The sequence below is a fragment of the Canis lupus genome, chromosome 6 (assembly GCF_011100685.1).
Source record: "Canis lupus familiaris isolate Mischka breed German Shepherd chromosome 6, alternate assembly UU_Cfam_GSD_1.0, whole genome shotgun sequence".
Taxonomy (NCBI): Eukaryota; Metazoa; Chordata; class Mammalia; order Carnivora; family Canidae; genus Canis; species Canis lupus.
In genome coordinates, this window is record NC_049227.1 from 39,846,242 (window position 1) to 39,873,695 (window position 27,454).

General features: G+C 64.2%; 2 protein-coding genes across 9 annotated transcripts in view; both read left to right on the forward strand.

Annotated features, from left to right (window-relative positions):
• The first annotated feature begins 1,180 nt into the window (after positions 1-1,180).
• On the forward strand, positions 1,181-2,967 carry C6H16orf91 (chromosome 6 C16orf91 homolog). Its single transcript, XM_038540836.1, has 2 exons — positions 1,181-1,303; positions 1,380-2,967. Exons 1-2 carry the CDS (start codon positions 1,272-1,274, stop codon positions 1,729-1,731), a joined length of 384 nt encoding a protein of 127 aa, XP_038396764.1. The 5' UTR covers positions 1,181-1,271; the 3' UTR covers positions 1,732-2,967.
• A 1,181-nt stretch (positions 2,968-4,148) lies between these two features.
• Positions 4,149-27,454, forward strand: part of UNKL (unk like zinc finger) — a 29,682-nt gene continuing 6,376 nt past the window's right edge. For 3 of the 8 annotated variants that reach the window (XM_038540844.1, XM_038540837.1, XM_038540839.1), the window contains exons 1-10: positions 4,149-4,286; positions 4,805-5,014; positions 10,817-10,993; positions 11,367-11,500; positions 13,358-13,493; positions 13,974-14,091; positions 14,928-15,012; positions 15,446-15,537; positions 19,341-19,403; positions 21,913-22,090. In XM_038540844.1, the coding sequence (XP_038396772.1) occupies positions 4,210-4,286; positions 4,805-5,014; positions 10,817-10,993; positions 11,367-11,500; positions 13,358-13,493; positions 13,974-14,091; positions 14,928-15,012; positions 15,446-15,537; positions 19,341-19,403; positions 21,913-22,090 (1,270 nt within the window). In that variant the 5' untranslated portion in view covers positions 4,149-4,209. Of the gene's footprint in view, positions 4,287-4,804; positions 5,015-10,816; positions 10,994-11,366; positions 11,501-13,357; positions 13,494-13,973; positions 14,092-14,927; positions 15,013-15,445; positions 15,538-19,340; positions 19,404-21,912; positions 22,091-25,261; positions 25,481-27,454 lie in introns of those variants that run through there. The other 5 variants (XM_038540840.1, XM_038540838.1, XM_038540842.1 and 2 more) reach the window with 5 other exon arrangements.

Below are 27,454 nucleotides of genomic sequence, written 5' to 3' on the forward strand. Positions count from 1 at the left end.
CCCGGCTTTCCCGAGCACCACTTGGCTCGGCGGTGATTGCAGGTGGGCTTCCGAGGCCGAGGCCAAGGAGAGAGAGGAGGTCTCTATAAAGACCTGATGCGCGCGGGGAGCTACCTTAGAGGCCTCCCCAGTCAGGACGCCTGCCCACACCTGCGTCACACGTGTGCTCTGTGACCGAGGGGCCGCATTCCTCAGTGTTAACACCACAGCTCTCGCCTATACCCTAACCTGCAACCTTCGGAGCTTTTACAAGATCTAAACCTGCACAAGACTCGTGCAGACAGTTCACTGTGCAGCGCACTTCCTCCCCCCAGAAGGTCCGCTTCCCGGCAGCTCTCCTAACTCGGATCCGGATCAAACTCTCGATTTTCTTCTTATCGTGGGCTGCTCTCTCTGGCAAGGCTGCGCGGCCGGGGTGGAACAGGTGGGGTGGGGCCCAGGGAGGGGGACCCGGCACACAGGTGCCTCTGTTGACACAGCAGCTCCAACACGGTCCTGGGCTGGGAGCGGAGCTGCCGCGGGCAGGAGGGGCCGTTCCGGCGTGCGGGGGCCTCCCAGATGTTGCTGAGCTGGGAACATCTACAGCCGCCACCCTGGCCCCACAGTCCGGGCTGTCCCCGGGCGGGGGCGGGGCCCGGGCGCAGGTGCAGGAAAGGGGAGCTCCAGGGGCACGGATGCCGCGTGCGGACGCAGCGAATCTGCTGGAGACACCGAGGCACCACCCCCTGCACGACCGTGACGATGCCCGGACGCCCCGCGGGGTCTTCCGCCAGGAAAGCGCAGCAGAGCCAAGGCGGGTGTGCTCCGAGGACGAGAGCTCCAGCAGCCCCCTTCGGGGCAGAGCGGGAGCCCCGGGACAGCCCGCGGTCACGGTCCCCGCCCCCCCCGGACCGTGCATGAGCCTGCTGCAGCCCGGGACCGGCCCGAGGTGGAGCACTGCGCCTGGACGCCGTTCCGCAGCGGCCCGGAGCTCCGGGGTGCATGTGGCGCCCGCGACCTCGCTGCAGCCGGACTCAGCACCCGGGCACCGCAAGGCTCCGTCCCCGCCGGCCAGCGGGCGAACTACATTTCCCGGCATGCCCTAGCGGCCAGCCTGGGACGGCCGGCTGCGACGGAAGAGGCCGCCTGAGAGCACGCGTCATTTCCGCCGCGCGAGGGGGCCCACGTTCGGGAGTCGTGAACGGAGGCCTCGAACGGCGTCCGGTTTCCGGTTTCGCGCGTCGGAAGTGACGCAAGCGGGCCGCGCCGCTGAGTGCGGAGGCCGGGTCGCGATGAGCGGCGTCCTGTGCGCGCCAGCGGCCGGGTGAGCGGGGCGGCTCGTCGGGGGCGCCGAGGGCGGGGGCGGGCGGCGGGCGCGCTCACGGCTGTCTCTGTTCCAGGGCCGTCCGGGCGGCGAGGTTCGTGCGCTGGGCTTCCCGAACCCCGCGGTCGCCGCGCGCCACCGAGGGCGAGGAGGAGGACGAGGCTGACCGCCCCATCCAGTTCTCGTCCAGTAGGGCGCACCCAGCGCGCTGGTCGGTGCAGCACTCCCTGGGGCAGGGGCAGCAGCGGCCCTGGTGGCGGGTGCTGCCCTTCAGCCTGACCCTCATGGCCTTGGTGGTCTGGTGCTTCCTGCGGCAGGAGACCGGCACCGACCGGTGGTTGAGACGGGTGCTGGGCGAGGAGGCGGCGGAGCCCGCGGACAGCGCGCGGGAGCCCGGAGCTGCGGCCGGGGAGCGGGCGCGCAGCTAGCGGGGTGCTCGCGGAGGCCGCCCCGCGCGGACCGAGCGCCCCGGCGTGGAGCACCCGAGCGCCGCCCGGCGCCCGCGGCCGAAGGACGGGTCCTTTTCAGATCCGCAGTGGAGGTTTTACCCGCCTCGTGTGCTGCCGGGTCTGCGGCGCGCCCCGCTGCAACAGCATCCCGTTTCCAGGGCCAGCCGGGTGACACTGGGGAGCCAGGTGGTGCGTCACCCGCCTTCCGAGACCGTCGCGGGCCGGCCTCACAGCTCGCGGCCTACCGGAGTGCGTAGATTGGATGTCACTTTCACGGACTAACAACCTGACACTTTTGATTTGGTCACGTGGCATTAAGCCAGTCCTCTTCCCCTCCCTCCTTTTTGCATCTTATTAAAAAAAAAACATACACACACCAAAAAACCAAAAAGGGAGGCTGTTTGAGTCCTTTTCAGTTCCTTCGTTTTTTTTTTTTTTCCCCAGAGTAAGTAGGAACCGAGCAAAGAAGTCTCCGTGGTATTTGTGGGATTTACACCTGATCTTAGCCAAAAGGCCGAGAAGCGATTTTTGTGGGATTTACAAACAGTGCCAGAAATGATGAACTTTCTCAGCTCTACAGATTTTTTTTTATTTTTAGCAAGGTAACAGTTTTCTGAGTAGAGTTGAGACTGAGAAGTATGTCTTTTGAGAAACTGCAGGGAGTGTTTTTAGGCATCTAAATGATCACACTCTCAAGGACTGCTTAGTAAGAAACTGCAATTGTGAATTAAATGCAAGATGCACACAAGGAAGCTTGTATTTGCTTAGGCCTCTCGTGGAAGGCTTCTTGTCCGCACGTCTCTGGTGCCAAAGTCACCTGGAGAGTTCTTTTCTTCAGGTGTGTGAAGCTGCTGGCTCCCTGGCAGTGTGCTGGCTTCCCCGGGGTCTCCGCATCCCTCCCACCTCATAAATCATGCTTGGCAGGGAAGTGGGATCCATACAAGTATGTCCCTTACTGAAAGACAGACCAAGGTGTGGAAAGATTGACCTGACGTAGCTCAGGCTGCATTGTTTTCCTGGCAGGAACAAATATCCGAGCCATCCCTTCTCTATGTGAACATGTGGTTATCTGTTTGATGGGGAACTGTTCTGTTTGAGCAACAGTCATTGAAACCTGAACCCTGATTTTTCTCTCTCTGGTTCCTGCAGAGAATAAAAAAAGGTCAGACCTAATAAAAATCATTTTTTATTTTAATTAAAATTCTCATAGGACAACAGCCATGTGGTTTATTTGGAAAAGTTAGACACTGTGATAAGCAGAAGGAAGAGAATCGGAAACCGTAATAATCCCGCCACCTAGAGAAAAACACGTGGAAACTTGTTGACTTTTCCCGATTATTTTTTGTGCTTATAAATACACAGCTTTTCAAAACACTGGGGTGGGTAGTACTGCTTTTGGTGCTGTAGTTGGGATTATGTGGTTTGGGACGTGTGGCTTCAGACGTGGGTGGGCCTTGTCACCAGCCAGAGGAGGCAGAGGAAGACTGAGGCCAGCTGGCCACAGTGAGCCGGCCCCGCCAAGGGGCAGCAGCACAGCAAGTGGACGTGTCACTAAATCCTTTGTCTTTCCTCTGTTTTTGTACTGTGCTCATCTTGCTCAGCCACGCGGTCTTCGGGCTCACCAGCATTGGGGGTTTCTGCTCGGAACCTGTCTGCCCACTCCATGGGCTCTAACTTATTTTAATTTGCTTTTTAAGAAAATTTTTAATTGCGAGCCAGGTTGAACATTTTCAAAAATGTCTCCTGCCACATATTCACCAAACTGTGTCCTGGGCCCAGGTTCTCCCTCCTGCAGTGCACGTCCTGCCCCCCCACGGGTCCGTTGAGCCAGGACCCTGCAGCTGGGGCTTGCTCCCCTGCGAGCCCCCCACCCTCCCGCTGACGCCACCTGGACCCTCAGCCGCTCGCGGTTTTTTTTTTTTTTTTTTTTTAAGAGTCCGCCTTATTGATCCATAATCCACATGCTGTTCCGTCTCTCACTTAAAGTGTACAATGAAAAACAAGTTTCGTACGCTCACTTGGGGCAGCCGAGACCACGATCTAATTTGGGGCCCCGTTCGCACCCCTCCGAGGACAGCAGGGTGGCCCTCGGCTGTGGCCCGCGTCTCGCACATGCGGCCCCAGGCAGCCGCGTCCAGCCCCTGCGGCCCCCGCTCCCAGCCGGGCTCGGGGCGCGAGATGCCCGCGCGGGGGACCTGCCGCAGGGCGCCACAGGGCGAGCCGGAGCCGAGGGAGCGCGGGGGGAGGGCCGGCGGGGGGCGCAGGGCGCGGGTCGTGCCCCGGGGGCGGGGCGCGGAGCTGGGGGCGTGTCCCCGCGCAGCCGGACCGTAGCCGGGTCTGTGTGGGGTCGGCGGGGCGGGGCGGGGCGGGGGCGCGGGGGGCTCGGCGCGGGGGGAGATCCGGAGGGGCGGGGGCGGGCCCGCCTGGCGCATGCGCGCTGCATTGTTTTGACTGAAAATGCCGTCGGTTTCGAAAGCGGCGGCGGCGGCGCTGAGCGGGTCCCCCCCGCAGACGGAGAAGCCGACCCACTACAGGTCAGTGGCCGCGCGGGCCGCGGCGGGGCGGGGGCGGCCCCTGCGCCTCCCGGCCGGCGCCCCGCGCCCCTGGGCCTGGGGCCCCGCGCCGCCCCCGCCCCCGCCCCCCGCCCGGCCTCGGAGGGGCGCCTGCCCCGGGGCGGGAGACGGCACCGCGGGGTCGCACCTTGGGGGGCGGGGGCGGGGGCGGGGGGAGCGCGGCCGCCTGGACTCGGGCTGCCTCCCTGGGTCGCGGCGGGCCTGGGTCGCTTTGCGGCGCCGGGGCCCGGGGGCGGGGTGGGGGCGCCCGTGAGTCGAGGAGGGGTCGCACCTCGGGCCGGGGTGGCTGGCTGCCTGCGCCCCGAGGAACGCTCCGGGACGGGGGCGGCCGTTTGGGGTCACCCGCCTGCAGAGGGGCGGCCGCTCCTGAGGTTGGGGCACCCGGCTTGCGGGGTCCGGTCCCCGCCCTCGAGTCCCCGAGGCCGCCCGCCGGCGGCGGTGGCGGCGGAAGCGACCCGCAACGCTGTTTGTCTTTTTAGGTATCTAAAGGAGTTTAGGACAGAGCAGTGCGCCCTGTTTGTGCAGCACAAGTGCGCCCAGCACAGGCCATTTACCTGTTTCCATTGGCATTTCCTAAATCAGCGCCGGCGCAGACCGCTTCGCAGGCGGGACGGCACGTTCAACTACAGCCCGGACGTGTACTGCTCCAAGTACGACGAGGCCAGCGGCGTGTGCCCCGACGGCGACGAGTGAGTGAGCGCCGCGCTCCGCAGCCTGCCGCGGCCGCCGGTGGGGGGCAGGCTGTGGCTGCCTCGGCCTGCAGTCTGGGGCCCCCTTGCAGGGTGCACAGCCGCTGCCCCGCCCACGTTCCACCCAGTTCCCCATTCCCCGCGTTCTCCGCCTCGGAACCCACCCTGGTGAGGCGCAGCTTTCGGCTGGTCGGCTGTTTTCCGACCCACGAATGTGCTGGAATGCTCGCTCACACCGCGCCAGTCGTGTCGCGATCGTCATCTTTCCTGCGGGTTGCGTATCTAACCTCTTAAAGATGGTTGGGACAGTTGTCCCCTTTGCGGGCTGCCATTTCCCTGAGCGCTCTTCGAGCCTAAGAAACCGAGGTTCTGTTTTGGTTGGGTTTTTTCTTACAAGTTTCTCCGTGGTGTTACGAACAGATGTATTTATTTAGCAACATGGAAACTGGGAAACAGGCAAGCGCAGTCAGTGTGTGCTCCCGAGCGTGCAGGATTCGGTGGCCCGAGCTGTCGCTCTTCTCTCCTGGGCTGTTCACGGCCGAGCTCGGCTGTGCGCGGCCGTGGGGTAGCCACACCCGGCTCCGGGGCTCAGAAGCAGCTGGTGCCCTTCTGTTCAGACCCGGCGCTGGTGTGGGGCGTCTGTGAGGCTCCCCCTGCAGCCTGCAGCAGGAGCTGGCGCTCCGGGAATGCTCCCCGTCCAGGGCTGCTGTCCCCTGCTGAACGGAGAGCAGAGTGGTGTCCCTGGCCCTTTGTTTTCCAGACTTGCTCGGGCCGGGCAGTAACCTTTTCATCCCTGATGGTGTCATGAACTGTATGCGCTTCCTGAGCGATTTCTGGTTCCATACCGGGTAGTTAAATGGGCTCGTCGTCAAGGCAGCCTGAAGCTTGCTGAAGTAACGTGCCCAGCTCCTCCTCCGTTAAGACCGTGTTATGCTTCTTTGAAGTTTTAAAATTTTATTTATTTGACAGAGAGAGAGAGAGGAAGAGAGAAAGAGGGGGAGCAGCAGAGGGAGAAGCAGGGAGCCCGATGCGGGCCTCGATCCCAGGACTCCGGGATCGTGACCTGAGCCGAAGGCAGACGCTTAGTGACTGTGCCACCCACGCCTCCGCTTCTGTAAAGTTTTAAAAGGATGTTGTTTCATTGCTTCCCGAGCTGATGTTTTTTGAAAACATGTCCTCACAAGAGATGTGTTTGCCTCGCTGAAGCCTGGCATCAGTCACCCCCCCGAGCCTTGGGTCCCAAGTCACTGATGGGGGGGGCCACTGCTGCTTGACCCTTGTGTGGGGATTTAGCCACCGGCATGTCTGACCCCATCCCCGAGCCCAGTACAAGGGACCGACTGGCAGTATTCACTGATGCTTTTCATGCATGTGCACAAAGCGTGTCTGGACAGCTATTCAGGGCTCCAGAGTCTGGATGTCCTGGTATTGACTCGGCCCCTTTGCTGGACATCAGGCAGCATCCAGTCCTCACAGGATGAAGCATCTGCAGCCGACACCCACCTGCATGGTCGTTTCAGCCGGGCTCAGTAATTGAATAATACGGTTGTTTGTTACAGAAATAGTAACCTGTGGTCTAAGTGACGCGGAGGCCATCACAGAATCAGAATGAGTGGAAGTGCGGTGCTTGGTAGACGTTTTGCGGGTGCGTCCTGTGGGCAGGCACGCGAGTGTGAGTAGACTTTGCCAGTTGTCCTGAGCCTCAGCCCTTTAGGAAGTGCCTGGCAGGGCGATGCCTCCCCTCTGGATCTGTCCTTAGTCGCTGCTGCTCAGCTCCATGGGAGAGGGACTTTCTCATCCCCTGCCGTGGGGTGGCCCCAAGTTTGACCCATCAGTCTACGTATTCTGATCATGCAGTATCGTCGGGGAATTTGTAAGTAGATGCTCCCTTTCAGAGCCAGGACAGAACCTTCCCCTCGTTTCCGTCTGTGGATTCTCAAAAGTTCCGCTTGGGGCACATGTCTTACCAACTGTTGTTTTAAGACACGAACAGTACAAGAGAGCAAAACCCTCCAGCGTCGTCCGTGATACAGCATCCAGCATTGTTCTCCGTGCAGGCTGAGCTGTGGGGTGGGACAGGATGCCCCCAGGAGGTTTGGGGCCCCTACCAGCTCCACCTTCACTAGGCTGCCAGTTGCCTCCCCTTGCTGTCACCCCTTCCCTCTCACCATCACCCCTCCCTCCAGGGCCCCCCTCACCCCCGTGGCGCTCCCAGTGTCACCTTGACCTCCCGTTGTCATCTCCCCTCCGCAGGGGCGCCCCTACCATCACCCCCTTTTCTTGTTGGGCATGCCCCCTTTGGCCAGGCTGGCCCTGGCTCCCAGGCGCCTCCCTGACCTGCTCTGGTGGACCTGCCCCTTCCAGGGCCCGCGATGCGGGCTTCCGCTGCGAGTTGGGGCTGCGGCTGCGGGCCTTCCCACCTGTGGGACCCATCTCAGGTACTCCTTGGCCCGGCTTCAGGGAAGGCGACTCCTCTGCGGTGGGTTTTCATCCTCTGGGATGTGGCTCCGTGCTGGAAGCTGCTCGGGGACAGCCACTGGGTGCCGACGACCCCAGCTCCCCCCCAGGGCTAGTGCCGGTGGTCGCACCTGGAACCGGGGTGTGCTTGGCCCTCCAGCTGCCCGAGATCACGTGTGCGCCCCGGGGAGGGTCAGGTGCCTTCGCAGAGGTGGGCTCCGAGGGTAAAGAGCGTGGGGCTGCCCAGGGGTCTGCGGGGAGAACAAGCCCCCCCAGCCATTTAAGGTACAAGGTGGTGACCTCCGCCGACCTCCTCCTGCACCCCGTCCCTGGCCAATGGCCCTCCAGACCCAGTTACAGATCTCCTGGCCTGGGAGGACGCGGGCCCGACCCCTGCCCGTGGCCCTGTCCTTGCAGGGCTCTCCTGGCGGGCCTGGCTCTCCCCACAGCCCCCTCCTCCCTGCCCCTGGGGTATCCGGGGACACAGGCCCTGGGCCAGGCTGCTCGCTGGGTCACAGTCTCCCGCGCCACCCCTGCCTCCAGGCTGACGCTTGTGTGGAAAGGCGCCCTTGTGTGCGTGGTCCGTGGCCCTCGGCTTTGGGCGTGTTTCGCTGCAGGGTAGCTGGTCTTACAGAACTCTGCTCAGGCTTCTGGGCTGAGGCGAAGGCCAAGGGCAGGTCCTGAGCGTCAGCCGAATAGTCGGCAGCCGAAGGTGGGGGTGATGTGTTAGCCAGCTGGAGGGGATTGTGGTGGGAGAGCCCTGGAGAGTGGAGGCGCAGGGGTGGAGGAGGTGACTGGAGGAAGCCCCCGGCACAGCCCCCCCAGGCCAGTGGAGCCTCGGTCTTCCAGGGCGGTGGCAGCTTTGTGGGCACAGAGGAAGGACATGGGCCTGCTGCTGGCCCTGAGGGTCCCTGTTAGGTCACTGCCCTGGCTTGGGGGCCCAGAGATGGGGTGCAAGGCTGAGGGGATGGGCACGGTCAGCATTCTCCCCAGAAGCCCCAGCTGTCCACCCCCTGGCTCCTGCCCCCCGTTGTCTTTGCCCACGGGCCTTCTCTTCGTTCGGATTTGTCATCACCCGTGTTCCGTGACCGCCGGGCAGCCTGACCTGTTCCATTTTGCACCCCAGTTATTTTTGTGCTGTGTTCTGGTGTCCCTCACCTCTGTGTGAGCCCCTTGGGTGCCGGCAGGGAGTCGGGTTGCCCTTGAGTGTCCCTTAAAGCCCAGCAGCACTGCCCCGCCATGGTGGCCCCAGAGCACCAGCAGCAGCGTGAGCTGGGATCCTCCTGCAGGTGGGATCCGAGGCGCCCACGTGGACCTAGATCACCGTTTCCGGGCTCTTGATGCACACCCCTTGTGCTCTGGGCCAGTGCTAACACCCAGTGGGTGTAAGCTTGGTGGCCCCTCTGCCTTGCTTGGCCGACCCACCTTGGCGGTTCTACTCTTGTTTCAGGCAAGGGTTGCCAGAGGGAGGGGGACAAGCTCGGGTTCCCTGGAGGTGTGGGGGCAGTGTTGAGCCTCTGGTCTGTTCATCCCTACAGCCCCAGCCCGGTTCATGGTTTCCAGAGCATGTGCCCCTACATGAGGCCTTTGATGGAACCGCATTTTAATTACATGGGGCCACCAACCGTGGCAGCTGGCTTGAGAACCAAGGGCCTCACCTGATTGGTGCTGGGTGGAACGAGTCACACCCGGGGAGATCTTTCAGGGGTAGGACTGGGCTCTGGGCTCCGTGAAAGCAGGGCAGGCAGTCCACGTGGCACCACTTTTCATGACAGCCTCAGCCACTTGGCTGCCCCAAACCCAGTCACAGACCAGGGCGTTGTGCACACGCAGAGGAGAGTGAGGAGGGGGGCGGTCAGGGTGCAGCAGAGCCGGGCAGGGGGAGAGCAGGGGTGGGGGTATCCGGGCGCAGCTGAGCCGGGCAGGGAAGGTGGCCTGGACCCCGGACGCCTGCACGGAGGAGCCGCTCGCACCCGCTGCCTCTGCTCCCCGGGGACGCAGTCCCATCTTGGACCTGCAGGTGTGACGTGGTGACACCTCTTCCGATCTGTGCAGCGGGGCCTCCCTGCGTCCTCCCCTGCCCTGTGTCTTGTGGGTCCCTGGGGGACCGCCTGCTGTGCACCCGCCGTGCCCTGGGCCCGCCATCCGAGGGCGTCCCGTCCGTCCCCCCGGGTCCCGGGTGCGGTGTGTCCGCTGTGACCGGCAGCAGGGCCCGCTGGGACGTGTGCCTGCTCCTGCCTGAAGGGAGCAGATCCCCGCTCCTGAGCCAGCATCCGCTATGTGCTCCACACTCCACTCGCCGGCCCGGGCCCTGTCCCCCAGCCGCCCCGAGAGTGGCCGCGTCCAGCGTCTGTCCGTCAGTGCGCGGCTTCCCTGTGCGCGAGCGTCCTTAGGCTGCATTGCGGTGTAGGACATCAGGGTTTCCTCCTTTCCGAGGCCGGGGGGTGCCCTGTAGACACCCCCTCCATTGCTGACCTGCTCCCTGGCGCACATGTGGCCCCAGCGCTGCTCATCCTCCCAGAAGCCCCTCCACTGGCCTTTGTGGGTAGGTCCCCGGCCTGCACGCACCCCAGGGCTCGGGAAGGTCTGTGGCGCCCCTGCCCCTGCGAGGGCTGGGCCTGCCTTTCCTCATCGTAGGGGCGAGGGGCTGAGAGTGAGCGTGGCCGCGTGGCGGGAGTGGCCGCTGCTGGAGGGGACAGGCAGGGACAAGCTCCCTCTCACCTCTGCGTGCACATCCCCTTTCCGTGTCTATGGCTCCCGTCTGGAGGGACCGACCTGCAGGTGGGCTTGGAACCCAGCTCCCCGGGTGCCGGCCGCCCCCCCCCCCCCCCGCCTGAGCCCTGTGCTGCCAGGGAGCCCCGTGGACCCCCCTGGGAGTGAGGGGCTGGTGCCCCCCATGACTCTGCCCCTCCCCTGCTTCACCCTGGTCCCCCCAGCATCCCCTGCACCTTGCCGGCCCCCGCCTTCCCTCAGGGGGTCCCCAGAAGCCCCTGTTGCGGGACGGGGTGACCGCCAACCGCTCATCGGATGACGCTGGTCAGGAAAGCGAGGGACACGGCTGCATCCAGAGGCAGCTTCGCGTTCCCGCGTTTAGAGCCCGATTAGGGAAGATTTTCGGGGAAAGTTGGGGTCGTGTTTTTCTTCCGTGTGTAGTTGAGGGCTCTGTGGGGGTCGGGGTGCCCCGGGAACAGGCCTCGAGTCCAGTGGGGGTCTTGCCCAGGTGGCACTCCTGCGGTGACAGCAGGCGTTTGGCCAGCTTCTGACGGGGAGGGGGCAGGTCGGCGCGGAGGGCGTCCCCCTGCCCTGAGGCCTCAGGTGGTCCGTGTCTGCCCGTCTGCCTCCCAGGTGTCCGTACCTGCACCGGACGACGGGGGACACCGAGCGCAAGTATCACCTGCGCTACTACAAGACAGGCACATGCATCCATGAGACAGACGCCCGGGGCCACTGCGTGAAGAACGGGCTGCACTGCGCCTTTGCCCACGGCCCGCTGGACCTGCGGCCGCCCGTGTGCGACATCAGGTGTGTGGGGCAGGGGGCGCCGGCCATCCCCCGGGGCTGCAGGCACCGTTGCCTGAAGCCGCTCCGTCTTCGGCCTTGAGCTCGTCCCTGACGAGAAGGTGTCCTTCCCTTGGCCTCATTGCTCCGGGAGCTCGTGGGGCTGAGCGCCAGGTGCCCTCGGGCGGGTGGGGGGGCGGCGAGTCCTCCCTAAACAGCTCCGACGGCAGTGGATCCAGGGCGCAGACTGTAGTCCTGGGTCGGGGATGCGCCCCAGGGCCACTGGCCCTGTGCCTCTCGGGCGGTCCGCGGCATGTCAGCCTTGCGCGGTTCCCTCCCCTCGGGGAGGCCAGCTGACCCCCCCCCCCCCCCCCCCCGCTGTGTGCTCTGGTTGCAGGGAGCTGCAGGCCCACGAAGCCCTGCATAATGGCCAGCTGTGCGGCGGGGATGGCGTCCCAGATCTGCAGCCTGGGGTCCTGGCCAGCCAGGCCATGATCGAGAAGATTCTGGGCGAGGACCCCCGGTGGCAAGGTAACCCCAAGGCTGCTGCGGATGGTGGGCAGGGAGGCATTCGTCTGTTTGGAGAGTGGCCGCATGGTGGGCCTCGCTGCCTTCCCTTGTAGACTGGATGGGGAAACTGAGTCCCCAGTGGGGTACATCACCCCGGGCCCTCGGGGAGTGGCGGCCGGGTGGGATCTGCGCCCAGGCGTCTGGTCCGCACGGTTGCCCTGCCCTTCATGCTGGTGGAGTCAGCTGCCGCCCGGGGAGGGGTGGCGCAGCGGGCAGAGCGCCTCCCGGGCCTTCTCGTGCAAAGCTGGGCTCACGTGGACCTTGGCTTTCTAATTGGCAGGTTTCGTTTTGGGGGCTTAGGTTTAGGGAAGGCTGCCGTAGCACAGGGCTCCCCCCCGCCCCGTTTGCACCCACTTGACACATGTTACAACCAAGGACCCGAGGTCCATATGCTGTCACCAGGTGGTGACCGCAGTTTCCCTTGGGCACGCCTGTCGCGCCCGCCCGAACAGCGACCTCCGGCTCGCGCTGCCGCCCCAGCTGCTGGTGACTGCGGGCCCTTGGCGCTGCTATGGTGGCTGTGCCTTCTCCACATTATCACGCAGCTGGAAACACCAGGGCGTAGCTCCTCAGACGGGCTGCTTCAGGCCCGCGCGGGTGCCGGGCTCCTCCCGGGCATCGTGGCGTGCCTGTCCCTTCTCACCCTAGGATGCTCGGGTGTGTGCAGAGCGCAGACGCGCCGCCCACAGGGCCAGAGCCGCGGCTGCGACAGCAGCGTCGCCTGCGCCAGGGAGCCCGTGTCTCCTGGTTGCTGCGAGCGGCTCTGCGGCCTTCGCGGAGCTCGGCAGACCCTGTATCCGCATGAGGCACGTGGTTGACACTCGGGAATCCGTGTTCTATGATTTCTATTTTCTTAAAATGGGCTTTTTTTTGTTCCCCAATCCCCTCCGCCCCTGCCCTGCCCTGCGGTTTCCCTCTCTTGTCCCGGGTGACGCATTTCAAATTGAACTGGCGTGGCTGGAGTTGGAGAGGGCCGCTGAGGCTCCCGGGCGGGGCAGCGGGGGCGGCAGGGGTGGGGGGCGGTTGTTAGCCAGCCCCAGAGTAGCACAATCTTTAGGAATCTCCTCTCATCGTTTCTTGCTTTTAAACAACCCCGGTGGTTTTTTGTTTGTTTTTGCTTTGATAGAAGTTGCAGAGAATGTGAAATTAACCATTAAAAAAATAGATCTAGGGACGCCTGGGTGGCCCAGCGGGTTAGCGCCACCTTTGGTCCAGGGTGTGATCCTGGAGACCCGGGGTCGAGTCCCATGTGGGGCTCCCTGCATGGAGCCTGCTTCTCTCTCTGCCTGTGTCTCTGTGCGTCTTGTGAATAAATAAAATCTTTTTTTAAAAAAAGTAAATAAATAAAAAGTAGACCTATTTTGGAGGCAGTTTTAGGTTCCACTGATGGGAAGGTGCAGGGAGTTCCGTGTGCACAGGTCCCCAGCACAGCAGGACATCTGTCCCCAGCCGACATGACATGCCCTCATTGCCCAAAGCCCCATCATCTACGTCAGAGTTAAAATGCACCATTTTAAAGTGTGTGTGTCAGGGCTTCTTGGTATGTTTGGTGTCGTGAGGCCTTCCCGTGAGCAGGTGTGAAGCCCCGGCATCCAGCAGCTCCCGCACCCCCGCGTCCTCCTCGCCCCACGGAGGCATCGCCTGGTCTGCTGATGTCTGAGCGAGCCCTGCGGTCCTCAGGGCTCCCCAGGCCATAGCGGGTGTGGGCGCCCCGCTCCTGATTGTGGCCGCGGGCACTTCCTCTGGGTGGCGCGAGCCGGGCTGCGGTGAGCTCGCGACCTCACACAGCCGCCTTCCCATGCGGACCCCGTGTTTCAGATGCCAACTTCGTGCTGGGCAGCTACAAGACGGAGCAGTGCCCGAAGCCCCCACGCCTGTGTCGCCAGGGCTACGCGTGTCCACACTACCACAACAGCCGGGACAGGCGGCGCAACCCTAGGAGGTTCCAGTACAGGTGAGCCCCGCGGAGCCCGCACCCCCCACCCAGACCCCACGGGGCGAGTTCTCTCCGCCGGTCGTTGAGGGCCAAGGGGGCGCAGATCCGTAGCCTCCAAGGGCTGCGTCCCGGAGGTCGGCTCCGGAGGGCGGGAGGAATTCACCAGGTACCAAAGGGAGAGCGGATGTGCCCCGTCGTCACCGTTGTCCCGTTTCCCACTGCGGGTGGTTTCCCCTGTGAACCTGAAGCCGTTACAGCAGCACCGCCAGCAGGCCCTGAGCAACGAGGATTTGGGCTGGCTTCCCACCGAGGGCTCAGATCCAGTGTGGACGTACCCCTGGGAGCAGAGGGGGGTGCTCCGCGCGGGGTGGGCCCGGCCTGTGTCCTCCAGGCCGCAGGAGGCCCGCCTGCCTCCCCACACATTGGCGTGGGCAGCTCTGGCTCAGCCTCACTCTTTGTTTTGTAAAGATGAAGACAGGCCCGTCCCTGTGCCCCCAGGTCCACCCCGTGTCCCAGCGTGAAGCACGGCGACGAGTGGGGCGAGCCCGCGAGGTGTGACAGCGGGGACAGCTGCCAGTACTGCCACTCGCGCGCGGAGCAGCAGTTCCACCCCGAGGTACGAGCCTGGGCCAGCGCGGGTCTCCTTGGTGTGCCGGGGAGTCCCTGGGACCACCCGCAGGTCCCATGATTTGCTAGAAGGACTCAGAGCTTGGCAGGCTGTGTGCCCAGGTAGGGCGGAGGTCAGCGGAGGGCGGGGTCCTGCGTGGGGTGGGGTCCCTGGGAGACTGGGCACCCGCGCCCAGCTCTGTCCCCAGGGAGGCATATGGGCACAGCCCCCGGGCCCTTGGGGTTTATTCGGGGTCATGTGGACGAGCCGCCCTTGGTTGCCGGCCCTCCGGGGGCTGAGCTGACAGCGGGTGGCCCGGCCCCCACCACAGATCACATTTACTACCCCGTGTGGTCCAAGCCGGGTAAACAGTCACTTCCCAGGCAGGCGTTCTGGGGCCCAGAGGCTGCCCCTCCGGAGCTGCTCAGGGCCAGGCCCTCCTTGGGAAGGCGCAGGTGGGGTCAGCTAACGTCTGCTGAGCAAACCAGGCCCTTGGATTCGTGTTGGAAACAAAGCAGCAGGGCCGCCGGGCGACTCAGGAGCCCTGGGCTCCAGGTTGTGGTCCTGCCTCAGTGACCCCTTCAGGACCCCAAGCTTTAGAACAACCAGCTCCCTCTTTTTATCTAATTTTTATTCTCGTACTTTTTTAGAGCAGGGGAGGGGCGGAGGGAGAGGACCCCAAGCAGACCCCGTGCTGAGCGGGGAGCCTGTTGCAGGGCTCGACCTTGGGACGCTGAACTCGTGACCTGCGCCGAAACCAAGAGTCAGATGCTTAACTGAGCTGCTTAGGCGCCCGTTTCATTTTTAAGTTTTATTTATCTCACTGTTGTACGTACGCTTCCTAGATCTACAAGTCTACAAAGTGCAATGACATGCGCCAAACCGGTTACTGCCCGCGCGGTCCGTTCTGCGCTTTCGCACACGTGGAGAGTAAGTGCCCGACGCCTGACAGCTCGCGGCCCCTGCCAGGCTCCCCGCCCGTCTGGAGCGAGAGGGGGCCAGCTGCTCCCCGACCTGCCCCGTATGGTCCCCTGGCTCCGGGCTGCCCCAGCCGGAGGCCCCCCACCCCGTAGGGCTTGGCTTCTGGTTCAGCAGGAGGGTTGCAAACTCATTTGTGTTTTAGCCATGGAGGGGCGGGGGCTAGTCTTGTTGAAATTTCCTGTGCTTTTCTGGCTCTCGAGTCGTCGAGAACCGAGCTCACGCTCTCCCAGGGCTCAGTGCCGTCCCGTCCCTGGTCGCTGGGGAAGACTGTTGTCACCAGGCCTCCGCCCTGGCGTGGGGGCTCCTGGAGCCAGGCCACCCTGCACGTGGTCTGTTTCCAGCCAGCGGTCGTGCAAAGCCCACAGCCTCCCTTTCTTGACAGAGAGCTTCGGGATGGCCAACGGCTGGGCCTGCCGTGACCTGGCCTCTGCCGCTGCCAGCAGCTCCACGGCCAGCAGCGGCCAGCCCGCACACGTAAGTGGACAGCACCCCGAGGAGGGCCGTGCGGGGGGGCGCTTGGGGACGCAGACAGAGGCGATCTCTGGGTGACGTGCTAGCAGGGTCCCCCCGTGGGGTGGGCGGCTCCTTCTGTCACAGCCTGGCCGGCTTCAGCCTCGATGGGCCGACCCAGCTGTGCCACTTGCCAGACACGCACGCTCCGGCCATTCAGGAAACATTCATCAGGCTGAGCCTCCAGAAGGGCCCGAGTCCCTGGCGGACGCCTCACGGCAGGGGGGCAGGTCCCTCCATAGAGGCCGGGGCATGGGCCCCACGGTGGGGGCTGGGGGCTCAGGTTTGGGCGCTCGCTTCGGTGGGCGGATGGCGCCCCTGCCCCCGGGCCTTGCCGGGGGGGGGGGGGGGGGGGGGAAGGGCTGCGTGTCTGCTCTCGCTGTTGGCGCAGGAGGGCAGGCGGCTCGGGTGTCGGTACCTGCCTTGTGCTTTTTTTAACAAGAGAAGTTAGGAAAGACGAGAGGAACCTGGGTGGGATTTCCTTGCGAGGAGCCAGGTCACTGTTTGTCTTGCGCGGGGGGCGGCCGTGGCTGCGCTCCAGGTGGGTCAGCGCGCTGCGGCCCCTGTGCGTGGGCACTTGCGTCCGAGCCCAAGTGGTGGAGCCTGAAGACCGGAGGGTCGAGTCCCCGCAGTCCTGGGTGTGACGCACGGGTGCCCCACCTGATTCCCCTCGCCCCGTGCTGATAGCACACGGGCACCCCCCAGCCCCCTGCGTGGCCCAGGCCCCACGCCCTTGAGCCCCCTTCGCGCCCATCCAGGCATCCCCTGGGGAGACTGAGTGGAGGAGTTTCCCACCACCGGTTGGCCAGCAGCCTCGCCAGGCCCTCCCTGCCTCCTCTTGGTGGCTCCCGGGGGACCGCGGCAGCTGTGGGCTCAGGTGGTGGTCCGAGGGCCACTGGCTTGGCCTCCCTGAGAGCCTGGGCTGAAGGCGGGTGCTGGGGGGTGGCGCCCGGTGAGACCGGCTGCACGGGAGCCCCAGGCTCTGGGGGGACGGTGCCGGGACAGGGCGCCCGTGCCTGCAGACGAGGCCTGGTAAGGGCGTTCCTTATGTTTTTAAAACTCTTCTGCAATTTAGAGACTCAGCTCTCTAGGGTGCGGGGTGGGTGCTGGGGCCTGGGCGAGCCCCCGGCAGGGTGGGGAGCCGGCGGTTGCACAAGCTGGCGACGGGCTGAGTCCCTCGCTGCGGAAAGCTTACCCTTGTGTCACTTCATCTTAATTAAAGATTAAAAATGAGCTGGCGAGCGCTGTCCTGTGGGCTGAGTCTGAGTTCTGGGCCCCGTGTAGGGACCATCTTGCTGGCGCCCCAGCGGCACCACCATTGGCTGCTGGGTCTCAACCGGACGAGCACACGGACATAGCCAAGAGCCCTGGCTTCGCCTCTCTGGGGTCTCCTGCTGCAGTGGCCCCGGGGGTGGGGGCCTGGCGGGGTTGCGGCCATGTAGGTAGCCCCTGGCCCGCCCCAGGGTACCAGGTCAGGATGAGGGCGTGCCGAATGGGTGCCGTGCGGGGGGCTGCTCCGCCTCTGCCTCCTAAGCAACATCCTCTGGAAGGATCAGCAGCAAGCCCCAGATCTCGGTCCATGTGAGCGTGTTTCCTGCTCCCTCCTGTGCACTGTGAACGGAGTCTGTACACTGAGGGCCTCTGCGTCATCCTTAGACTCGCCCCTGCCTCCTGACCCCATCGTTGTGTCGCCCACACCCGAGGAGGAGCCCCCGGGGTCCCGTCATGTGTAGATGTGGTCCTGGGTTCGAGGACTCCGTCTGGGATTGGAATCTCTGGTTTACGAGAGGGGGAGGGACGTGGCGTCTCCACCACAGGCTCCCCGTCAGCCCGGAGCACACATGTGCTACTGTCCCTCGACAGGACGACGTGTGAAACTGTGGGAAACGTACACGTTGGTCTCAGACCCCAGCTCCTGGCACAGCTCCTGAAGCCCTTGTGATTTTGGGGGTGATAGAAACATGTTTTGAGGAAGTGACTGGGTGGGCTCCTCGTGGCCCCTGGATGGGGGCCGGGCACTGGGAAGGTCAAGGCGTGGTTAGAGGCGTGGGACTGTCTGCCGCCCCGCGTGGCCCACAGGGCCGGGGGGCAGGAAGGGGCTGGACGTGGAGTTAGCAGGGCGAGCCCCTGTGAGGAGCCCCCAAGTGCGGGCCGGTGACACCTGGGGCCGGGGCTCCTCTGGACCTCACCCGCTACATCTCCGGCCCTCTGTGCTCTTTGCCGTATAGTTTGTTACATGATGAATCAGTGAACGTAAGTGAGCGCTTTCCTGTCTCGTGAGCTGTTCTAGAAGGTGGCTGAACCCGCGGAGAGCAGAGGCCGGTCAGAAGCACGGGGGACAGGCGAGGGGTGGGGGCTGAGGTGGGGCCGTCTCTGTGGAGCTGGCCCTGCAGGGGGGCCGGGGAGGGGGCCGTGGGGGCCGGGGGGGGTGGATGCGCCGTGGGGTTCCCCACGGGGAGCCGTGTGTTCCCAAGGCAAGCAGAGTGGTTTCAGGATAACCTTGCTTTCTTCCCGGTATCACTCCACCTGGTCAGGTCAGTGACCGCGGAGGCCCTCACCCCCCTGCAGGGGGCAGGTCGCTCCTGGAGGAGAGATGCGGGGGGGCCCACAAATACCATGTTGGCCTCCAGGGCTGAGCCCGTGGCCACGTGTCCTATAGTAGAAAAGGGCCCGGTCAACGCCTGCGTGGACGCCGTCTTCCTCCGCACTGGTGATCACTGCAGGTTCTTTTCCAAATTCAGAAACTAAAAAAGGAAAGAAGAAGAGCCAAGATACTCTGAGCCACTGCTGCACATTGACTTACTGCAAAACTAGTGAAAATCACAACACTCTTAAGATCTGAAGGCAGAGTCTGGTCTGCGGGTTTTTTTTTTTTTTTTTAAGATTTTATTTATTGATTCATGAGAGAGACAGAGAGAGAGGCAGAGACATAGGCAGAGGGAGAAGCAGGCTCCATGCAGGGAGCCCGATGTGGGACTCGATCCCGGGACCCCGGGGTCACGCCCTGAGCCAGGGGCAGAAGCCCAGCCGCTGAGCCCCCGGGCGCCCCTGGCCTGCGGGTTTCGTGTGTGAGCTGGGGGAGTGCTGGTCTGGAGCTCCGTGAGCAAAGCCTGCCCTGGGCAGTTTCCCTGGCAGGTGGCTCATCCGACACAGGATTTCTATACGTGTGGGGCAGAGAAAACGTCTCCCACTGCCCTGGGGTGCAGCCTGGGCCCCTGTGCATTAGTGATCAGAGGGAAACAGGAGAGGAGGGTCGTTTCCCACATGGAAGGCTTCCTGGAGAGGGAGTCAAGACCCAACGAAGCAGTCGGACCTGGCGGCCTAATGTCCTTCTAAGGAAGAGCAAATGGAGAAGCCCCAAGATGAGAGAAGAGGGGCTTGTTTCCAGGGAGGACGCCTGGCCGGTAGACACGGGGAGGGCATGGTGTCGGGTGAGGGTGATCTCGTGGGCCCGTACGTGCACATGAGCCGTGTGCTGCCTGTTGGGGGGTGGGGAGAGCTTGGCCTCACTCTTCCCAAGACCTGTGCCAGCTCCCGGGGCTCGGCCTGACGAGCCGTGGGCTCGGGGGGTGCAGAGCTCCTGCTCTCGGCCCCGCGACCGGCCCGGAGGCCGGCAAGCAGGGGTGACAGGTGGTCCAGACCTGACGGAGGGTAGTGACTTGAATGCCTCTTCCATCCCCGGATTTGCTCACGGGCAAGGGAAGCTCCGGTCTCTGCATTTGCAGCCCCGCTGCCTGCTTCCCACGCTGCTGCTTTCTCTGTTGCAGGCGAAGAGGAGAGAGTCCCTTGCCGAGGGCAGCCACAGGGCCGGGGAGCAGGACAGCAAGCAGGTACTGGCCTCGAGGCCCCCGTGGCGCGGCGGGGCGGCCCTGGCGCTGGGACCCACACGCGTTCCCTCTAGACCCAGAGCCGCCAGCTTGTTGTCCTTTGTGGCGTCGTTACAGTTTCACTTCTGTTCTTCTCATGCTCGGCTGTTGCACATTCTTTTGTTTTCACATTCAAAAACTATTTGGCTTGCACTGTGGGAGCCATGACACCAGGTCCTCTCCGCGCGTCCCCGGGGGCTGCCTGCCCACGGCCACCAATGCCCTCACTCCCAGGGCTCCGAGGTGCCCGCTGCTGCGAGTCCTCCCCCTGGCCCTGCGCTGTCTCGTCTGGTGACCCGCCGCCGGGTCTGTGCACATCTCCCTTTGCCTGAGGACTCGAGTCACTGGGTAGGATTGGTCGCCGCTGCTCTAGGACCCAGGACCCGGGTGCTTCCCCGTCCCCGTAAGACGGCACAGTTTGAGCATTAGCGTGGCTGCAGCCGGCGTCCCCCTTTGGCCAGCCCGTTGCCCCGTCTCTCGCCTCTGCTGTGGCCTTTACCCGTAATGCCCTGCGGGCCAGGCGCCCGGCCCCCAGCTGCCCTAGTTCCCTCGGCGCCCCGCCCCCCCCAGGCCCCCAAGAGGACTCGTGAAGTGTTCAGGACAAGTGGTACGGGTTCCTCTCCCAGGAGCTTTGGAATTGGCAGAAATGGAGTTGAAAGTAGAAACGCGACTTAGTTATTTTCTGATGTGTCCTGGAGGTTAGGATGGCCGAGCTGTTCCTTAAGAGCCCGAAGCGGGAAGCGTCGGAAGGGGAGTGGCCAGTACTCCGGGGGCCAGCCCCTGCCAGGTCCAGACACCGCTGGAGAGGCCTTGTGGGTGCGCGGGCCTCCCCGGGGACATCGCGCTGGCCCGCCGCCCAGGGTGTCCTCATGCGTGTCAGCGGCCAGGAGCCGAGCCCCGGCTCACCCAGAGCCAGCCTCTGGGGGGAAGGGAGCACCCAAGGGGGCAGGTAGGAAAGCCAGCCTGGGGCTCCCCTGGCCAGCGGGGTGGCTGACAGTATTTCCCTGGGACCCTCAGCTTCAAAGGCCACATGGCTGGAGGCTGGTGTGGCGATGCCCTGGGGACACCCTGGGGATGCTGTCCTTACCTCCGGGCACCTGTTGTGTGCCGTGGCCGGGGGATGGCGCCAGGCCCTCCATCCCCGTAGGCTCGGGAGGGCCCGGCAGGTGTCGCCAGCCTTCAGGATGATGCGTCACCCGACGTCTTCGAGGGACGGTCCCGGCGCTGGGACGGGGCAGGTGGAGCCACAGCAGGCTCCGCTGGGGGGGGTGGCTGGCTGGGCAGTGTGTGCACCTGGGACCAGGCAGCCCAGCGGAGGATGGCGAGGGGGACCCTCTCTGCCTTGGGACTCCGTTCCAGTGAGTGTAAAACAGCCTGCACGGTGGCGGGGCACAGTGGCCTGCCGGGGTCCCTGCGTGCCGCGGGACGGGGGGCTGCCCCTGGGCTCCTCTTGAGCTAGGCCAGCGCCTGGACAGTCATGTGGAAGAACCGCCCTGTGCTGCGTTCCTCTCTCTCCCAAAACATCATTTTTTTTTTTTTTTAATTTTTGAGGAGATTTCCACTGGTGCTGACAAACCAGTAGGAACCCCACCCCCCTTACGGTTGGTCTCGTAGCCCCTGCCCCCAGGGAACTCCTGTCTCCATTTGAAGCAAAAACCAGACGCTGCACACATCCCCTTAGCAGGATGTCTAGCGCCCAGTGGCACGGTGACCCCGGTCGCGCCTCCGCCACGGCCGCGTGGACAGCCTGAGCCCGGCCCGCGGAACTGTTGCCGGGCCTCTTCCCCAGGGACAGTGCTGTCCGCACACCACCCCCGGACCGTGCTGGTTCTGATCCGCTATCAGCTGCCCCGCGCCCTCTGTTTACCTTTCTCAGGTAACGGGCTCATGCAGTCATCTTCCTGTTTGCAGGAGCGGCGTTGGCTCTCTGCCTGTCCCTTTTAGGGGAATTTTTTTTTTTTTTTTTTTTACTATCATGTTTGCTCTTGAAACCCATTTTGTTTTTTCTTTTCCTTAAGAGTTTATTGAGATAGAGCGTGAGAGAGAGAGAGAACGAGACAGGCAGAGGCAGAGGGAGAAGCAGGCTCCCGCTGGGGGCCCAATGCAAGACTCGATCCCGGGACCCCGGGGTCACATCCTGGGCCAAAGCCGGACCCTTAGTCAGCTGAGCCCCCCAGGCGCCCCTAGGAAACCATTTCTGCAGAGCAGCTCCCGGAGACGATCCTTCCTAGGTGTGTTGGTTTCTGTCCCTGGACGATCAGCAGCTAGTGGGTCTGCCCGTCCGGGTTGTCGCGACCGCCTGCCCTCCAGGCCCCCCCAAACCATGCAGAGGAGCCGAACCTCTTTATGTTTTGCTTTGGGGACAGACAGTAGCCAACCATCCCGTCCGTGAGGCTTCAGGCACCCATCCCCCCGTGTCCTCGTCACTTGCTGTTCTCTCATCTGCTCACTTTGCTTGTGTGTCTTTGCGCAGAACCACCTCACCGTGTCAGCAGCGGCTCACCCGCTCGCCCCCAGCCTGGGGTCCAGCGTGGCGTCCAGCCTGGCGTCCAGTGCCGGCTCCGGCAGCTCCTCCCCGACCGCCCTGCCCGCCCTCCCAGTCTGGGTGCACCCGCTCGAGCCCCCGGGTGGTACTGCCGAGCCCACCCCAGGTAGGTTTAACAGCCCCTGCCTGTCACCCCGACTCCTCTCCGCACCGCGTTGTGTCTTTCCAGGACGTGCTGCAGAAAGCTCCTTGTAGAAAAGCCAGGTGTGTTTGCTCACCTGTCCCCTCACTGGGCCGCCTGGGGTCTGGAAGCCCGCCCCCCACCTCTCTGGGAGCGGCAGGCCGCAGCGGGGCCAGGAGCCCGTGGGCCAAGGCAGGAGTGGAAGGAGTGCGGGATGAGGCCGGCCGCAGGCAGGGCCACTGCTGAGCGCCCCTTAGCTGCTGGGAGTCATTGAGGGTTTGGGGGGACTGGTGACCAGGGGAATGGAGCCAGGCCGGAGGGAGGGGGGACGGGCGGAGGGCTGGAGGGGGTACCCCTGCCGTGCCCTGCAGGTCCCCAGGCCCTTGGCCACGTCTGGGTGGTCGTGTGAATGGCTGCGCCCGTGGAGGGCCTGCATCCCTGCCCCGGTACAGGGAGGCCCGGCAGGAGCGCTGTTGGTGCCACTTTCGTGGTCTTTGTCTGGGGTTGGCTGGGAAGGTGTGGCCGTGGGCAGGACAAGGAAGCCGCTCCTGGGCGAGGCCTGCTCAGCTCCAGAGCTGTCGTCCTGGCGCTCGGGTCCTGGGGTACCCCCTCTGTTTTGCCTTCTCTGGAGGTGGGTGTGGGCTCTGCCCCTGTGTATCCGTGTCAGGGCACCACTCCCCCACCAGAGCTGGCCAGGTGGCCGCATTCGAGGTGGCCTGTACCTACCCAGAGCCAAACATCCTCGGGCGGCCACCAGGGAAGCATAGTCACGCTGCCTGCCGTGAGGCCCATGCTGAGACGCAGGGTGGCACCAGCCCCGGCGAGGGTGGACAGGGTCTATTTCCAGTGGCTGTGTAGACAGCAAACCCTTCCGTTGAGAGGGCCATAGAGCCAGTGTCGTCACTCCTGCCGCCTGAGGGATGCCTGGCGGTGGGGGGGCGCGATCCTGCTCCCGAGTCCCGGCTGACTCCTGGGGCCCTTCCACGTGTGCGGCGTTCTCTGCTCCCGGCGCGGCCTGGCCTTCCTGCCCCGTGCTCACTCTGAGTCGGTTCTTCTAGAACATTGGAGACTTTCTGTGGCCGCGTGGGTCTTCCCACAGCCCTGGCGCTGCTGCGTGGGCTCCACTGTGGAGCTGCTTTGTGTGCCCAAGAACTCTAGAATGGAGCTTGCTCTGGGGTGTAGGGGGGAGCCCCGATGTCCTTGCTTTGCCGGGCACAAACCTGTGGCCTCCATGGGTGTGCTCCGGTGTGTTGTGGGAATCCCGTCTGTGGGAGTGAGAAGGCTGGCAGCCGGCCCCACTCGGGCCCTGCCTGAGACAGGGGAGCTGGTTCAGGTGTCGGGTACTTCATCGGGAGGATCCGTGTGTGTTTAAGTGAAAACACACACGCGTACTTTACCTTGACGTGGAGCTGGGCTTGAACGAGGTATCCCTCCTGAGCCACGAGGTCTGAGGGGAGCACGTGGTTCTGCATGGATTCAGGTCACCACCGGTGGGCGTGAGGACTCAGCCGGGCAGAGACCCCGAGGCCAGGGCCAAGGCATGAGGGCCCATGGCCAGTGTGTGCGCTTACATCCGAAAAGCAGCAGTAGGTGGCCACAGCCAGTCTGGCCACCAAGCAGGTTCTCTGCCCTCTCAGGAGTTGGGTACTTAGGAAGGAACCACGGTGTGTACGGTGTGTCTGGAGGCAGCTCCCAGAGAACGTTACACCCAAGGCCTTTGGAGATCGCACACACCTGGCTGAGCACAGGGTGGGCGGGCGTGCGGGGCAGGTGCGCGCTGCAGCCCTGTTTCCACTCGGGAGGGAGCCGGAAAGCCATTGCTATGCAGGGCATGTTTGACTTTACTGTTTTGGGTCTTATGTGTAAAACACAAAGGTTTTAAAAAGAAAACTTATTCTCCTACTCTAAAGGCAGTAATAGTAGGATTTAAGCATAACAGGAGAGTCATTAGGAAATGAAATCCCTGCCCCTAAACAGGTGACACCACACGGGCTCTGCTCACCTGAGTGAAGCGCTCAGTGCACCTCTGCTTGGAAAGGGGGCCTCGGGGCACATGCGGGGGCTCCAGGGCGGTGGCTCCAGGGTGGGCCATCCTGCCATCAGGGGGTCCTCCGCCTGTCTGCCTGTGTCACTGAGCATCTTGCAGTTTCTGCTCTCATGGACCTAAATGGTCCCTGAACCAGCCCCCCAGAGGTGACAAGCTTAACCCCTTTTCAGAGTCCACGTGGCCTGTTTGCAGATGATACAGTTTGTTGCTGCTGCCGCTGCCACAATTATGAGCCGCTGGCATCCGTGGGACCCTCCGTGCTCTCTGACCCCCTCTGAGATGGCGCGTAGAGTCATAGCCCAGTAATACGGGCCGTTAGGACTCCCCAGGACTGCCTTGTGCCCCGGGACGGCCCCAGCCAGCTGCCTTTCTGCTGCTGAGCCGCCCTACCCACTGCGGCTGGGGGCTGCAGTGTAGACCCGTGCTTCCTTCCTCCAGTGTGGCTCAGGTTACCTCCTTACCGACACACTGCGTGGGAAGAATGAGTAAACTCTGCAATAAATAGGTGCTGTTCTCAGAGTCATTGTGTAGTTAATGGATCCAGGGCAATCATTTCAGGGCCATTTGGCAGATTTCCTTTCCTTCCACTTCACATGAGCAGGTTGCAGGTTAAAAAAGGGACCGTAGGGATAGTCCCCTGCGGAGCTCATGGCCCGGAGCGGCTGGGGGTGAAGGGCGGGAGAGCCTTCCAGACGGGCTGTGGGGGACGGAGGGCCTGGCGCCGGGGCTGTGGGCAGGTGGCTCGCAGTGCCCTCAAGGGCAGAGGTAGTCGTGGCCTGTCATCCTGACCATGGGCTGCCCGGGGCCCTCCCTTCTTTCCCTGAGCCTCCGCGCGCATCTGGACCACGCCGCCGCCAGGAGGTCGGAGGGGCAGGTGCGGGTGTCGGCAGGTGCGCGCCCCCCGGGGACCCACACGCGGGCCTCGGAGGACTCCGGCCGGCGGGTCCCCCCCGCCCCCACCCCTGCACCTGCAACTGCCGAAGGGTTGCGTCACCCGGGGGCGGGTCGAAGGGTTACGTCACCCGGGGCGGGGCGGAGGGTTACGTCACCCGGGGGCGGGGCTGGCGCGGGGCGGGTCAAGGGGTTACGTCACGCGGGGGCGGGGGCGGCGCGGGGCGGGCGGGGCGCGGGCTGCATTTGAATCAGCGGCGGCGGCGGCGCGGTGGACGGTGAGTCAGCATCCGCAGCCCCGCGCCGCCCGGCTGTGGGTCGCGGTCATGCGGACCCGGCTGTGCACCCCGGGCGAGGTGAGAGCCCACCCCCTCTGGACGCGCCTCCCCAGGTGCGCCGTACCCCCAGGTCCCCAGGTGCCAGCCTCCCCAGGTGAGGTGCGTCTTCCTCCCCTCGCCCCCCCCAGGTGCACTTGCCCTCGTGTCCAGGTGGTCCTCGCACCCGTTCAGGTTGCCCGCGGCCGGGCCAGGTGTGCCAGGCAGGGGGCCGGTACCCGGCTCCTCGGAGGCTGTGCGGGGATGTGATGCAGACGTGCCCTTTGTGGAGCCTGCTTTGCAGAGGCGCCCGCCGGTTTCCTGCGTGGGCCCGAGCCGGGGGCTCAGGGGCCCGCATCGCCGCGCGGGGGGGTCTGTGGCTCCGTAGCGAGGACGGGTTCCCGCCTTGTCCTGCCCGGGGATGGTCGCCTGCGCCGTCGGGAACCAGGCCGGTGGGTGAGTGGGCTTGCCAGGTGCTGCTGGTGCGCCCTGCGCCTGGGGAGGACGGTCCTCCGGGGCCTTCGCTGGGGGGCATCCCGGCCGCAGGGCTGCCCCGTCCCGGCCTTGGATTCTCTGCACCATGCGTGTTGTCCCCGTGTGTCCCTTGACCCCGGAGGACTGAGTGGCGCCGAATGTGCTGTGTCACGTCGGGATCTGGGGACTGCCAGGGTCGTTACTCAGCAGCTATCCGCTAATTTCTCACGAACATCTGGGCGGTTCCTGGGAGTTGGACGAGGCGGGTCCTGGGGCAGATGGCACAGCTTGCGTAATTGGGCTCCAGATTTTGAGTGTTAAAGTCCTTTCTTTTAAAAGTCGGCTCTTCTGAGAAAATGTCCTGGAAAACCTGGGTCTGACTCAGCAGGGAGGTGGAGTAGGCAGGGTCGACCTCCCAGAGTAGCCAGTGCGCCCTGCACGCCGGTGCTGTCGGGGAGGGCGGCCCTGTGCGACCCCTCTGCTCCTGAGGCTGGGGGAGGGGCGTCTCTGCTGAGTCACGGGGTGGGGGTGGGGGACCCGCACAAGAAGAAGCTTTTCCAGGTGAGAAAAGGCTCCCGTTTCAGCGTGTTTTCCCAGATTTATCAGTTCATGTGTGCTTCTGTTATTCAGAAAGTGTTTTCTACAACTTTGTCGAGTTTCAAGCACATCGCCTCTAACTGGTCCTGAGGGGCCGAAGGTTGAGTCTGAAGGTTAAGGCCACACCCTGAGGCCTGGCTGACCTGGGGACCCCAGGTTGAGAAGGCGTGTGGGCCAGCACCCCAGGAGTGGGGTTGGGCTGCCCCCGCTTTGGCCACAGCGGAGTGTGGGAAGGAGGGGGCAGGGCACGTGGGGGGGGTCAGTGCTTGCTTTTAGCAGATGCGTGTGCACGCAGGCGGGTGCCCTGAGTCTGGGCTGGAGCACACCCGGGGTTTGGGGCTGAGCAGAAGCTCTCCCGGCACAGGACAAGGACCCAGGCTGCAGGGAGACAAAGGAGGAGGGGGAGGCGGCGTCGGCTGGAGCGGCCACCAGGGGGTGGGTGGGTGGGGGGCAACTTCTGTCTGGGAGGTAGGGCTCCTGGCGGGGGCCCAGCATGGGGGGCCCAGCATTGTAGAAGGGTTACTCCTGGGATCACGCTGCTGGGGGCTGAGGGGCAGCCTGCAGAGATCACGGAGCTTGGGGCCCTCCCCGCTGCGGGTTCAGGGGCAGGGGCGGGGGGGCTCCCGCTGGCCTTCTGGGTCGGCGGGCCTCTGACTCCCCAGAGTTTGAGAAGCCTCTGATGCTGGGCCTTTCCCTGTTGTGCTGGGGGCCGTTGGTGGGTGAGGGTTAGGGCTGCTGCAGCCCAGCGTGTTGGGGCCTTGGAGGGGCCGCCAGGCTCCCCAGGGAGGGCAGGGGGCATGGGTGCGGGGCTGGAGGGCTTGGCAGTAGTTTGGGGGAGGTGGAGACAGGATGGCAAGAAGGGGGATGGGCCGCAAGGGGTGGGTATGGGTGTGGGGCCTCGGCACGGGCGGTGTCTTCCCTGAGCCGGGGAAGTTCTATCGGCCCAGGGTCCCAAAGTTCTGAGGTCCCAGTGAAGCACAGGGCACCTGGGAGGGTGGGGTGTGCTGTCCACTGCTTCCCTTCTCA

What these genes read in the sequence shown, in the direction of transcription:
- C6H16orf91 (XM_038540836.1), top strand. Translation starts at nt 1,272, where the DNA reads ATGAGCGGCGTCCTGTGCGCGCCAGCGGCCGG. An exon ending in CTGTGCGCGCCAGCGGCCGG is followed by an intron (nt 1,304 to 1,379) that starts GTGAGCGGGGCG and finishes TCTCTGTTCCAG; the next exon opens with GGCCGTCCGGGCGGCGAGGT.